This window comes from Megalops cyprinoides, chromosome 11 (genome assembly GCF_013368585.1).
Source record: "Megalops cyprinoides isolate fMegCyp1 chromosome 11, fMegCyp1.pri, whole genome shotgun sequence".
Classification (NCBI taxonomy): Eukaryota; Metazoa; Chordata; class Actinopteri; order Elopiformes; family Megalopidae; genus Megalops; species Megalops cyprinoides.
In genome coordinates, this window is record NC_050593.1 from 22,390,484 (window position 1) to 22,404,188 (window position 13,705).

The following is a 13,705-nucleotide window of genomic DNA, read 5'->3' on the forward strand; positions in this document are numbered from 1 at the left end:
AAAGACGACATTTAACAGCTGTTTCACAACAATAAAAAGATCCTTTAGACCCATGTTTGTCTCCTTTCAAATTATTTCACATAAATCGTTAGAAAACACAATAAAGCGAAAGGTTACGCTTATATTAAAAATATATGAACGTTAATACAGCCTATACCTTCAACAATCAGCAACAAAAGACTCCTTTTATTTTAAGGGGGATTCCAAGTGGTTTCTGCTGACAGGGCACTTTTATTTATACAGACCTGCTAACTAAAAGTGCTGACAAGCAGTAGTATAGTTTTATTTTAGAGTTTTCCTTCAGAGTGTGTTTTAAGCGATCTGTGGAAATAAACAGAATAGCACTGAGGCAAGAGTTTGACTAATATCCAGACGTTTTCATCAGAGTTGGTTCGATGTGTGGTGAATTATTACCTCCCAAAACTATAAGCTCCCTTGCCATAAGGGTACGCCCAAAATAATTCCTGATATTTATAAAATATTTACGAAACTATGACTTATATACGGGAATTGAAAGTGTAGTATTAGTCTGGATACTGCAGTCGATTTGAAAGTGTGAGTGATGACACCATTGCAGTGCAGGGAATGCTGTCACTTTATTGGCTTCCTCTTCAATAACGCGTCACCAGAGCAACACTATAGGCAAACGTCTACACTGCGCTGAAGTTGTCTCAGGCATAAATTTCACGCTGTAGCTTTCACAATATGGATCCATATAGGGAATCAAATGAAATGAATAAGTCAGAGACTTTTACAAACAGAAGAATGAATCCAGGAGCAAACAGTTTATCAGCAAACGAGACATATCAAGATGACAAAAACGCTAACCCGCATGCCACCGCAAATACGCAGGGTGCACAGAATGACAGGCAAGCTCAATAGTAAGTAAACGTCAATTCAGTTCTTTTATTTGATTATGAAGCTATTTGTGTTGGTTTCATCTTTTCTAAACCTCCTGAGTTGTCTGGCTAACCTTCTGAGTTCGCTGGCTAACTGGCTGTAACTATTTTTATCTGTAATTCAAAACCAGTGATGGCAAAATATAACTCGACAAGTGTAAAGTACATATTTTCTGTTACGGTCCATTTTTATAACTTGAGGTAAAGCAAGTCGCGAATTGTTAGTGTTTTTAGCAACATGAAAGTTGCCTTAATTCCATCATCAGTTTCACTTTCGTTTCACCCTGCCTTTGCTCCTGAAGACGAAACTCTTCAAGCACAACAAACTGGACGCACGCGTCACAGGCGGGGAATCCGCTCAGAGCAGGCATAGAGAGCTCGGGCATTCGGAGACGAGGGCGTCGTTAGGACCTTGGATGAACTTTATGGTTTGGACTGGTCCCCCAAATATTCATCACCTAAAAACAATAATACTGTGGTCGCTGTGAAGCTGAGCCCACACTGATGTAATAAGAATCCATGGATTTACATTTGGTCTGGTTCCCGAGTTCAGAGTCCGCTGTCAAGATAAACCAGAGCATTATTATTTAATAAAGGTTCAAATGGATGTGAAAACTAGCCGAGCTGGATATACAGTTAATTGTGATAGAAAAGTCTTACAAAAGGTTAATCAGAGGTTAATGCTGATGGAAAATACATTTTTTTTGTGATAAAAACTGTATTCAGCAAAACATATAATCAAGTCAAGATTGTGTGGTTTTTGTGAGTTCTGTAGTGTGCAATCATTATATTTTAAAACCGGGTAACATTGTGATAATGATGGGCGTTAATTGGGTGTTTCCTTGGCTTGACTGGGTTGACTGTGCTCTGGATAAAACTCATTGTGCTCCACCTTAGACTTGCTATACACTTGGCTTACTTATGTAAAAGCACTGGCCTTTTGTAGTTATGGTCTTTTAAGCATATTAAATGTCAAACACTGACAGAAAACATGCAACAAAACATAATGAGCTCAATAATGTTTTGTCTTCACAGTGCTGGAGGGTACACCATGATACCACCCAATGAGTCACGCCGGAGCAAACTACAGAGGAGTGAGTTCAGTTAGGATTGTTATTGCATTTCTCTTGTACCTCTGCATTCCAGATGTTTTGCTCATTTTAATTGCTGCCAGTAGGTAAATCTGGTCACAGCAGATGTTCATAGCATTCTTTTCCCACTAAAATCTGAACTGTAGCAAACATGGCATCTCTGGCATCAAAAGCAGGGTCAATTGTGTTTCTTTTGTTAAGAAAATACTCAGTTTAACCAAAAAGGAATACAAATAAACCACCAAGTCTCAGTTCACCACCTTGACATACATCTAGGTTTCCTGTTTTTAATAAGCCACATGAAAGCCCATGGTTTGTGTCAACAAAAACATTGGATCTCTGTATTACATTTTCACAAAACTGTTAAAAGTTAAAAGTTCAGCTAAAAGTTCATATTTAGATCCGGTGTCATACAGCTCAGAACCACTTTAATGGTCTACCTTCAGAGGTTTTGAAGGTTAGATTAGATCTGAGGCTCCTGATGGGTGATGGAAATAAATCTGCGGTTCTCCTTTGCGTGAAACATTTTGCATGTTGTCAGTTACCCGTTATCCCCGCTTTCATCTGTCCATCACTCTCCCCTGGCCACAGTGGCACAGAAGGAAGAACAAGAGCTACAGAAATGGAAAGAGGAACATCGGCCTGGCCCAGTCAACCTTGCCCCAGCACAGCTAGGTAACACCAGCAAAAAATGTTCATTAGTGATGGGCAGACCAACACTTTTTACTCATCAGTTTGTTCAGTAAAATGATTCAGTTCACTGACTCATACTGAATGATTCATACTGACTGAACTGAATGAAATTCATGTACTCCTGCTCTGAAAAACTAATATTACTGACTGTGCTAGAGGAGCTGAATGAATCGATGTGATACTGGATCAGATTCGTAGTCACACACTGCAAAAAGTACAACTGAATGAACAGGGGGAACTGAACAAATCAATGTGCTGTATAGTGAAAAGTACTGTGAATTTGATTGTTGTCATGCTTGGGCTGACTCTATAAGTTCACACACAAAAATGGCTTCAGGGTACAAATGCTTCATATTATACACCGGTACATAACATACATATTCTCCATATTTGGAGAATATTTGGTCCCAAAAATGGACCTGCAGTTAAATGTATGAATATAAATATGTAATGTATTAATATATATATAAACTTGCAGCTAATCTGCCCGCATTACCTCACATTCACTAAAGAGAGGACATTCTATTTTAAATGCAAGTATATGGTATGCCCTGTAACCATGCCAAACTTTCAAGTACATTAGATAATATCACAATGAGGTATGTGAGTGAAGAAAATAGTTTACAATTCTACATAATGAACAAACAAGGATATTAAGAGAACTGGAAATGCACAGAACTGAAAAAATGTCAGCAGCCTCATTGACTTTGACACATCACCTTTAAACTGCAGATCAATACAGAACTGAAGGAATATTTGTACAATTTTATGATAAATGATAAAATCTATGTACAAGTATCTAAGATTGCCAATCAGAAAATCAGGAGCCTTTGTGCTCTTTACCTTGATTGTGATTTGGAAATCAAAAGTGCTGGGGGAACAGGCAGGACATGTATCATGTTTGATCATTCATGCATAATTGGCAGAGTTATACACCAGACACTACTTCTGTGACAGAAACACAACCCAGATATATTTGACTTTGCCACTAAGGCATAAAAAAACAGTCACTTCTGTTTGTTAGTGAAAGTTATGGAAAGAGAACAAAGCCAGAGGAAAACCTTGCTCCCTCCATGTTTACAAAGGTTTACACTCCCAGACCAGTGAGTGTGAGCTTAATACTATTCAAGCCCTACCACAGGTTAGCTTGTGCAATTTGACAAAAGCCAAGTATACTACGATACAACAGTCCCTAGAACACAGAATCAAAATAAATCACAATACTACACATAAAATAAAATACTGGAGGCAGCAGGAGTTAGGGGGCAGGGATTGAAGTGGGACTGAGATGCAGTCTGAAGAGGTGGGTCTTCAGTCGGCACTGGAAGATGGACAGTGATTCCACTGTCCTAACCTCTGCGGGGAATTCATACCGGAGGGACCAGTACAGACAGGGATCGTGTCTGAGGAGAGCGACCCCATGGAGTGAGGACAGTCAGTTGCCCTGTAAATGCCCTTGAGGGAACATCAGGTCTGAAGAGGGGATGTATTTATGAGGGGGTTGGCCCATTATGCCAGCACCAAGGTTTTGAACTTTGTGCGAGCAATGACAGGAAGCCAGTGAAATGAGGTGAGGAGTAACTTGACTACATTTAAGGAGATTGAAGACAAATCGTGTAGTTCCTGAAGTGCCAAAAGAGCTGAAGATAAGTGTTATATCGATTTTAATTGCACAATTAAAACAAAACTAAAACAATGCTTCTGTCCATATTCTTTGTTTATGCTTTTTCTCAGGTGGCTCCATATCATTAGCTGAGGCCAGACAAAAGCAGTTTGTACATTTACGACAATCAAAACTTCAAAAAAAGGTATGGCTTCTTTTTAATTGTGATTTTAAATTAAATTTGGTTTGGTAAGATAATTGTGTCAGTGGAAATTTTATTTGTACTGAAAATGGGATCTTTTGGACTTCTTAAAAGCTGAAACAGGAGGAGATGGACAGAAAAAGGAGGGAGGCTGAGGAAGAGGAGAATCAGAGGATGAAGGCTATGCAACGGGAAAAGGTAAGAAGGTTGTGAGGCGTCACAAGAAGGCAGGTGCTCTGCGCTGGCCTGTGGAAAGGTCCACTGCACTTAAAGCAATAAGTCTGCAGTTTGGGTCGTAATGTGGCACAATAGTAAGGAGCTGGGCTTATAACCCAAAAGGTTGCTGGTTCAATCCCCTGGTGGTGCACTGCTGTTGTACCTTTGGAAAAAGTATTTGACCTGAATTGCCTTAATGAAACATTTAGCTACATAAATGGAAGAACTTGTATGTAAATCACCCTGCATAAGAGCAGCCTGCAATTTTCCATAACCTTTCATTGTTTTTTCCCTGCAGTTCAGTTGCAAAACTGCAGGTGTCACTACGAGCAACTGACTCATGAATGTGTAATCAGCTAATTGAATCATATGCCCAAACACAACCATTATTTCGAGGAGAGACATTGAGCTGTTTGATGAGAGTAAATCTTTCAGAAACCACAAGCAGCAGCATTTGGCTTACTGCAATACATGTTCTGGTCATTGCTTGGCTGCCCTCTGTACTTGAGTGTACTGTCGTGGTTAAGACTGTGAACCCTTGGGGTGTGGGTTACGTGACTGAGTAGGGCCCCAAGGTTTTCCCTTTGATGAAGAATGCAGAGTAGCCAGTGAGGTTAATTGATGCTTTGATTTCTTTAATTGGCGTAAAGCATAAAAACCAATCTTGGTACCCCCTGCCTGTGTGCAGTTGCTACAGTGTGTGTTAGAAGGGTGTGAAATGTATACACACAGAGCAGTGCTTTGAATAACACTTTAATTATTGTTCATAATCACGTTTTCATTTGTGCATGTAGTGAAGCATATATACCGATCATACAACCAGCATACTCATAATGTTATATTGGTGCCCTCAGAAATCCATTTTCATTTTTGTTAAATTAACATTTGTATTTTAACATTTTAATGACAAACTAAAAAGTCCAATGACAATGTGCATTTGTTAAATGAATCACAGGCCAGCAGACTTGAGGAGAAGCGAAGGCAAGAAGAGCAGCAGAGAAGAGAAGCACACAGCCAACATCACCGAGAGTAAGTGTGTGTAGATGGACCTGGGTCATATAGTGTTAGCTCTTCCCCCTGCTTCTCCCATTGAGCATGAATGGAACTGAACATGCTCTACCTGCGAGGTATCAGGTCTCTTTACTACTCAGTGCATAGTGACAGAGACATTCCTGAGGAGCAAAGAAATGAGCCTGTCACAAAGTATGAAGCGTAACTCAAACATGCGTGAAATCTGGGGAAGGGGACGGAGGGTCACAGTGTCATGGGACAAGAGCACCCACAGTCCAGTGCATTAGTGGGACCGCACGCTACTGACTAACTCAAATAGCTGGAACCCCCACAGAGATGAGAGTGCAATCTTTGAACTCTTTGGAGGAAGTCGGTTGTTATTTCATACCTCTGGGCGCCATCCCAGAGGCAACAAACCAGTACACTGTACGGTCCTGTGAACAGAGCCGGGGCTCCCAGCTCAAGAATGTGAGTGAGCATAGAGGTAGTGACAGCAGAACGACTCCGAGGTACTGGTTAAATGTTCAACAATTCCAAACGAAACAAAGCAAAATAAACGTGCCATCCATCACTGTGACATACCAGTGCACGGTATACTGTTTGCAGGGCTGTCCAAAAGAATCTGTGGAAAGTACGGAATCCCTAACTGAGCGTTCATTTCACTGCCGTGATGTATGTTTCATGCAGGGCAACACAACAGTTTCTACAAAGGATCGAAAAATCCAGCTCGGCTCCAATGGCAACGAGCGGCTCCCAGACATCATCATCTTGGGTAAGACCGCGGCCAAGGAATGCGTTGTGCGCCCCATAGGCCCGGCTTCATGCCTGCGCCACATAACTGCGGGTGCTGAGGTTGGAGCCCAGGTCACCGGGGTAATTCGCAACAATTGATCAGTCTGTGATACGTGTTTTCTGTCTAAACATCCTTCGCTTTTGAGGAGGGAGAGCACCGAGCAGCACCGGGATGCCGACCTGCTGTGGGGTTCAAGCCCTCATCAATTATCTCCTCGTTATTTCCGCAGCAGAGAGGGGTCTCCGGTCTGCGAGTGAATTTTTAAGGAAAGGATAAATACACAGGCGTCTCCTCAATGCTCTGCCAGCGAGAGGTTGCTGCTGCTCCTTAGAGCTGAGAGGCTAGCTAGAGTTCAGGGGACTTCCCAGAGTTCAGGGCGAACGCAGGCTAAGCCCGTCTGAGAGCGCTGTGGACGGGGCGGCATGGAACAACCTGCTTTGTTCTGGTGAAAGTCCCTGGAGAGAGGCCAACTCAGCAACCACACGCAGATACAGTCTGAAAGGTTGCTGTCAGAGCTGTCAATCACAGCGTCTGTCCTTCCTGCACGACGACCTCATGACTCATAGCTCAGACAGCTGATAGAGCTGAAACACTCCACTGCATTGCATAAACAGATTTGCTGTCTTTCACTAAAGGACAGACAACCTATAGCGCCTTGATGGTTCTGGTTTATGTTCTGTCCAAGACCTTCAGTATGCTATTGGTTTGGATAAATGAGTGCCAGTGACTATGTGCTGAAGTAACTGAAGGCTTTACCATTATGAGGAACCTAGAAAATTTTGCAGGATTGTGGCTCTCTAGGAAAATAGTGACCTAAATACTTGCAGTGTGGTGGTCAGTATTGTTGGAGAACATTGTATATGCCCAGTTCTAAGAATGCTCATATCAGTGTTTTGGTCATTATTTTCTCCCTGAGCCTTGTTCCACAGGGCCAGTGGTGAGCTTGCAGACAGGAGACTGGACAGACCATGAAAAGCTTGAGGGCAAGCATTTATATTGTAAGAAATACATTATGTGGCAACTGACGATTGTTAAAATTGCATGCGCAGCTCCTGTGGTGAACAATGAAATGTTTTCTTGTGTGGCTTTACGCATTGTTGTGCAAGTTTTCCAAATCCGCTTCACCCAATCATGCAGTGGCCGGTCTGTGGCATACTGTAGCAGGAGAAAGGAGGATTGATAGTAAGCCATCCCTTTTGGTGCCCTCACAACAGAGTCCCTTGGATCTTAATTATCACTCCCCACCACCTCATTTAAATAATAATCATCTAATTATTATCACAATTATCACAATTATATTCACAATTGTGTTTTCATGCTTCCAATTTGCTCAGAGCCTCATTGCTCTTTGATGTTACCTGTACTTTGGATGGTTTGCTTATAACAGCAATGCCTTGCCTTGATTTCTGGCAAGAATCATTTGAATGTGCATTTGCACAGTACTGTTTTACATAGGCTGTCAATATAATAATAGAATAGAGAAAGAATGGAGCTGTGGCTGTGGAAATGGGTGTTCAGCGACCTGGTGGGGTGTGTCATGGGTTATTACTGAAAACAAATTTTAAAAAGAGAGAAAAATAACTCAGCCAACTGGTGTCTGACATAATTTGCAAGAATCACGTAAAACTGACAATTATACCTTGTCAATGTTACAGACTGAGGTTCAGTCCAACAGCAGTGGGATTTGTGTTTTACTTGTTGAGTGATGACTTCAACCAAATGTTTTTTTTAACTGCCTTCTTACACAACATTTAAGCATTTGGTGTAAATGCCAAAATGGGATAAACGCAAAACAGTCACAGTTGCGTAAATCCATCTGTCAAAGTATAAGACACACCACAAAGCAGAAGGTTTGAAATGGCCCTAAATAGCCCCGATTTTGACATAATGAATGCTAATCATAGCATTCATAGCTTTGAATGGTAAAATGATTGGGCAAACTACTCTAAACTACTGTGTCAGAGGAAAATGGAACATGTCGGTGTTTGGGTTAACAACCTGCATCCCTTTTTTGGCCAGTCCCAATAACAACCAAGTTCCTAGCATTGCCATGGAAACATGTTAGATTGATTATGCTTCTAAGGATATTGACGTCAGCATCCAATCGGCCTCCAGGCAGAGCACTGAAATGCTCCAATCTAAACGTTGTAGGCCCACAGATCAAAGTGCATGCAAAAAGGCAGGGCCTTTATGTGGTTTCCCGAATACTCGTATTTATTATTCTTTAAAAGACGGTTCCATGAGAGCAATTCATCTGCTCCATATCCTCTGTTTTCATGAAGGCTGCTTTGTTTTGGTGTCCCAGGGTGAGCTGTCCACCTATTCCCTTTGCTATTCAGCCATCTCAAACAGAACGCCCTTTGCCCTGGTCCTTTCCAGTGTCCCCTATCTAGTCTGACAAAAAAAAAAAAAACAGAAAGGGCCTTCTTTCTTTTTATAAACTTTTTTCTTTTCAGAAACATTTTTCTCACATTTACACAGTATGTCATATGCAATAGTGAATGTAATAGAATTACTGTATGTATTATAGTACCAGTCAAAAGTTTGGACACGCTTACTCATAGAAGGGTTTCTCTTTATTTTTACTTTTTTCATAATTTTAGACAGTAAAGACATCAAAACTATGAAATAACAAATGGAATTGTGCAGTGACCAAAAAGTGCTAAACAAACAAAACTATCTTATATTTTAGCTTCTTCAAAGTAGCAAAAACATTTTCCAAAGAAATTCATACATAGGCATCAACTTCCCTATTTTTTTGTGTAAGAAACAAATTTTGGTCATTTAAGCATAAATCTTTAGATAAAATTGTCTTTGAATGCATGTTTCCCATTATTTTAATCAGGCGAGTCCAAACCTTTGACTGCTATTGTATATCAGAAAGCCTTTAGAGTGTCTTCACTGCGTCTTCTGCCTGGGGTATGTGTGGTCATAGCAGATACTTGTAGCTGAATTGCCTTTAACTCAGATCACCGCATGGCACCCACAGGCTTGGCGATGCTAACGGTTATCATCTCACGTTACAGTCACTTTAGTAACCCCCTCACAAAGCGCTGACCAAATGTGCTGCATCACGCATCTCTATGTACACATCTAATGTTGTAATCCTCACAGGATCGAGGACGGGAGTACAGAGAGTCCAGGAGAGTGGAAGAGAACGCGCATCTGCAGCAGAGGAAAGAGGAGCAGCGGAGGAAGGTACAGTGAGTGGGAACTCATCCGTGTTCCTGACATTTCACCTCCTCTTTGCACAACACTCAAACTAAAAGGGAATCTAAGCCTAAAAGAAACTACAACGGGAATCCAGAGGTGAGACAAGTCAAATGCCCAGGTGGCGATTCCAAAGGTGTTTCACAAAGGGGAAAAAGCAGGAAAAGGAGTGGTAAAGAGATATTGATATTTATTACTTACATGAAGTTTGCATCACTTATTAGTTTTTGTGATGGTTGGATAAGCCCAAGCTGGAGGTATACATAATGTTAAAGGTTTTGCTTGCAGTCATTAACATTCTTGGTGCTGAAGGTTTTTTTTTTAATCAAAAGGAAACCCACATTGAGGTAACATTAAATTGGCCTGTCCATTTTTAAGCAATCTAAATCTTATATTTCTCTTTTGTGTTCTTAGAGTGAACTCCTGGAGGAAAAACAGAAAGAACTGGAGGAGCAAAGACAGAGAGAACTCCTTATGGAACACAGACGGTAAATGAGAAAGACTCTTTCATGTATTTTTTCGTCCATTATCCTATATTGGTTGCCTGTACTTGAGCCTGTGGTTTATCTTTTTGTAATGGGAATTCTACAAAACAATATTATAGCAAGCTTCCCTGTGTTATTGTTCTTGGCCATGAAACGCATAATTCAGAAATGACTAAACTACAGTGAGCAATGCCTGAGGATGAGTATTGCACTGTGTGCATAGTGTGTCATGGTGACGTCTCCTCCTGCAGCATCAATTCGGCCTGGCTGGACAGACTTGAAGGTGGTGTTGGTTCAGGTGGGCAAACGGGGCCTGCTCATGCTCATGTGGAGGACGATGGAGACCGGGAGGCCCGTGAACCGAATGGCCCTATCATGTCCCCAGGGCCCGGCCTGGCAGAGGTCCACTCAGACAGTGCAGGGGAGGATGGTAAGCTGCTTCTAAAAACCCAACGCCCATCTAATTTTCCCGTTGATTATGTCTGTTTAGTCTGTGTTTGTTTCTTTTTTTTTTCAAAGCACCCCTATAATTGTTTCCACAGGCATTGTTTTGCTTTTAAAAGTAGTCAGCTATTCGTGTGATCTAACGCAGGTTTGTGCTTTTCAGACGGGGCAGCCTGCTGGCTCACTGCCAGGCCATGGCGTGTGTTGCTTTTATTTGATCTTTAAGTAAATAGACCAAGTCATCACTGCGCAGCAAAAAAATGTGAAATATTCAGATGCCGTGTTTGGAGCTACAGCTGCGGGACAAGCTATGAGCAGCAGTGGTAGATGAGGTTCATTATGTGCTGTCACCTGGCATGCTAATTTCACTGAAAGAAAAATATGTTTTTGACAGCCTTGACAGTTGACAGCCTTTTGACTTCTATCCAAATTGCCAACTATAAATATATCAGCACAGTCTCTTGGAATTCATAATTGTTTACATTCAGCATTCTACACAGATATATATATATATATATATATATATATATATATTTTTTTTTTTTTTTTGCCTATATCAATGTATTTAAAATAGGTGGATTATAGCCATTTTGGTATATTGCAATATATCAATTTCACCTTGAAAATGTACACTTTATATTGTCTTTGAGCACTCCACTTTTTTCATTAAAATTTGAACACAGATTCAGCTAACAGAGGTCAGAGGAGATTGAACGTTTACTGTTACATACTGTCTTTATTCTCTCTTCCCAAGTATTTACTGACCATGTATGAGACAAAAGCAGAATTGCATTCCCGTAGTGTGCGCTGAAAAGCTCTAGGACATGCTCACCACTCAAACATACAGCACAGTACCTGTGAACCATTGAGAAATAGCATTTAATTCCATCCAGAGATCTGGGCTGTTGCCATAAGTTACATATGTTAAACATTGCTTAGCTCTGGTCTGCCAAGAGGCGTGGCCCTTTAAAAGCAGATGTTTTCCATGTCCTCCCCCCCAACCCCCCAACCCCCCACCCTCCACCCATATCTCATGTCCAAGTGCCATGTGACTGAGTGGGATTAATGAGTTGTTCACCTTACATCTGTGCGTCTGCTCTAAAACATATAATGATGTGATCTGGATACCCGCCTACAACTGTAAATCAGAGAAAGAGACCAATCACTGAGGTTTGGGGTTAGCCAGGGTCTTCCATGCACTGCCTTCCTGCTTCACCTCTGATTGCTAAAGGCGTTCTATACATGTCTTCTTCGGAGCTAAGCCAGATTCAGTTCAGCATTCCTCTGAAAACAGAGTGCTGTCATAGGCCAACCATGTTTACAAGTCCTCAAATGAATCTAGACCTCCTGAAGGGATAAAGTAGCAATCAGACCTCTGTCTCTGTCTCTGTCTCTCTCACACTGTCATTTTCTGCATTTGCCATTTTTAAATGTGTGGAACTGGTATCACAGCACGGTTGCCCAATCCTTGGAGCTTTTAAGGTTTTCACCACTTGTCGGATTCAGTTTCCATTCCATGCCTCTGTTCTGCATGTCGACCACTGTGCAGAATCTTATTACCTGTCTGCTCAGTAACACATTATTCATTAGGGTTGATCTCAATGGCACACTAAATTGGTACAGACACATGCCAAAAAATTGTTATTGAGGCGTATCTCCTCAATAACAATTCCTTAACCTGTTGCAGTTCTCTTTTTGTAGTGATTTGTCTTTTTCAACTTAACATTTTCCTTTTGTGGCAGAGGGTGACCATGAATGGGCAGTGATGAAACTTATGAATGCCTTTCCCTTCTTTGAGCGAGACTTCCTGGAGGACATTGTGGCACAGTGCAATGGTAACTATCAGCAGGCTTACAGCCTACTTCAGTAGATAGAGTCTGAGTTTTATGCAGAATTGTCACAGATAAGTATTGATTATTAACCCATTATTACAGTGCATACAAGCGGTCCCTGTAAGGTGGTGTTTTGCTGTGATCTGCTGTTAAGATTTGATCCAATGGATAAACATTCATCTGAAATGTATTTGTGTGGATTTCCATTGGTAGGCTAAGTTTTGTTCCAAAACACATTGAACAGTGTATTTTTCATAGCAAATACAGCACCCATAGCATTTATGACTGTTAAACATTCAAATTCCAAGTGTCATTTAAGTATAAATACGTGCTAAGGCATCTGTGGTAAAAATTCCTTGTAGAGGATCCTTCAGATGTAATTCTTGCTCTGCACAAATCCAGAAACATATATGTGGTAAACACAAAAAATTCTCTTTAGCTATGGTCTTCCCTTTGAGGCATTTCCTTTCAGAAATTCACAAACACAGTTAATCAACTTCAAGAAAACATTTGTCTTTATTAAAAATAAAGTTTGATTTCAAGCTTAAATATGTACAATATTTGGGAATATTCAGACAAGTAAACCACAAATGTCAAAATTAATTAAAATTCAGAGTGTATGTGTGAAACATTATACAATAGTATTTTTAACTGATATGGTGTCTTACTGGTTCAGAAAAATTAAGTTAAGCTGTGTGTGGTGAATTTTTTTCACATATTATTAATGAAAACCAAATAATGTGAGCTCTGTGTATACTATAAGCCCTTTACACCATGCTGAATTAATTAGTATCATTGCAGAAATTTACATAATATGACAGTTCCCATGTAATTGCTCCTTGATTGTTAATTGTTGATAATGTTCTGAAAGTATCTTACTGGAATATGAAAATATACTAATCTGATTTACATTATTGTGATATTTATTTATTGTTTTCCTGTTGATAATGTCCTTGATCTGTGTGTGATTTCAACCTCGTGTCTCCTGCAAGAAACAGCACACCAATTCACTGTTGAGCCTAAACATCAAGAGATCAGTTTTCAAGAAAGCTGGTCCACTATCCTGAATTCCACTGGAGGAACTATCTTTCAGCAACAGTGAGTGCACTCATGTCAGAAAAAACTCACAAAACATGCACAAAGGACCTGAGTTTCCAGAGAAAAGATTTCCTCTGTGTTAACCTGCCACAAGCCAGTTTACAAATGATTTCCTCGGATTTAAGTAA

General features: G+C 40.6%; 1 protein-coding gene across 1 annotated transcript; it reads left to right on the top strand.

The window, feature by feature from the left end:
• Positions 1 to 630: 630 nt before the first annotated feature.
• Positions 631 to 12,951, top strand: epsti1 (epithelial stromal interaction 1). Its single transcript, XM_036541415.1, has 11 exons — positions 631 to 881; positions 1,935 to 1,993; positions 2,582 to 2,665; positions 4,418 to 4,491; positions 4,603 to 4,686; positions 5,660 to 5,733; positions 6,403 to 6,487; positions 9,623 to 9,706; positions 10,133 to 10,206; positions 10,455 to 10,633; positions 12,390 to 12,951. The coding sequence occupies exons 1-11, from the start codon at positions 706 to 708 to the stop codon at positions 12,515 to 12,517; spliced, it is 1,101 nt and encodes a 366-aa protein (XP_036397308.1). The 5' UTR covers positions 631 to 705; the 3' UTR covers positions 12,518 to 12,951.
• Positions 12,952 to 13,705: the final 754 nt, after the last annotated feature.

Excerpts from the sequence above, each read along its gene's own strand:
- epsti1 (XM_036541415.1), top strand. The coding sequence starts at position 706 with ATGGATCCATATAGGGAATCAAATGAAATGAATAAGTCAGAGACTTTT. Across the intron at positions 4,687-5,659 it reads AGGCTATGCAACGGGAAAAG|GCCAGCAGACTTGAGGAGAA; the intron begins GTAAGAAGGTTG and ends AATGAATCACAG. Across the intron at positions 10,634-12,389 it reads AGACAGTGCAGGGGAGGATG|AGGGTGACCATGAATGGGCA; the intron begins GTAAGCTGCTTC and ends CTTTTGTGGCAG.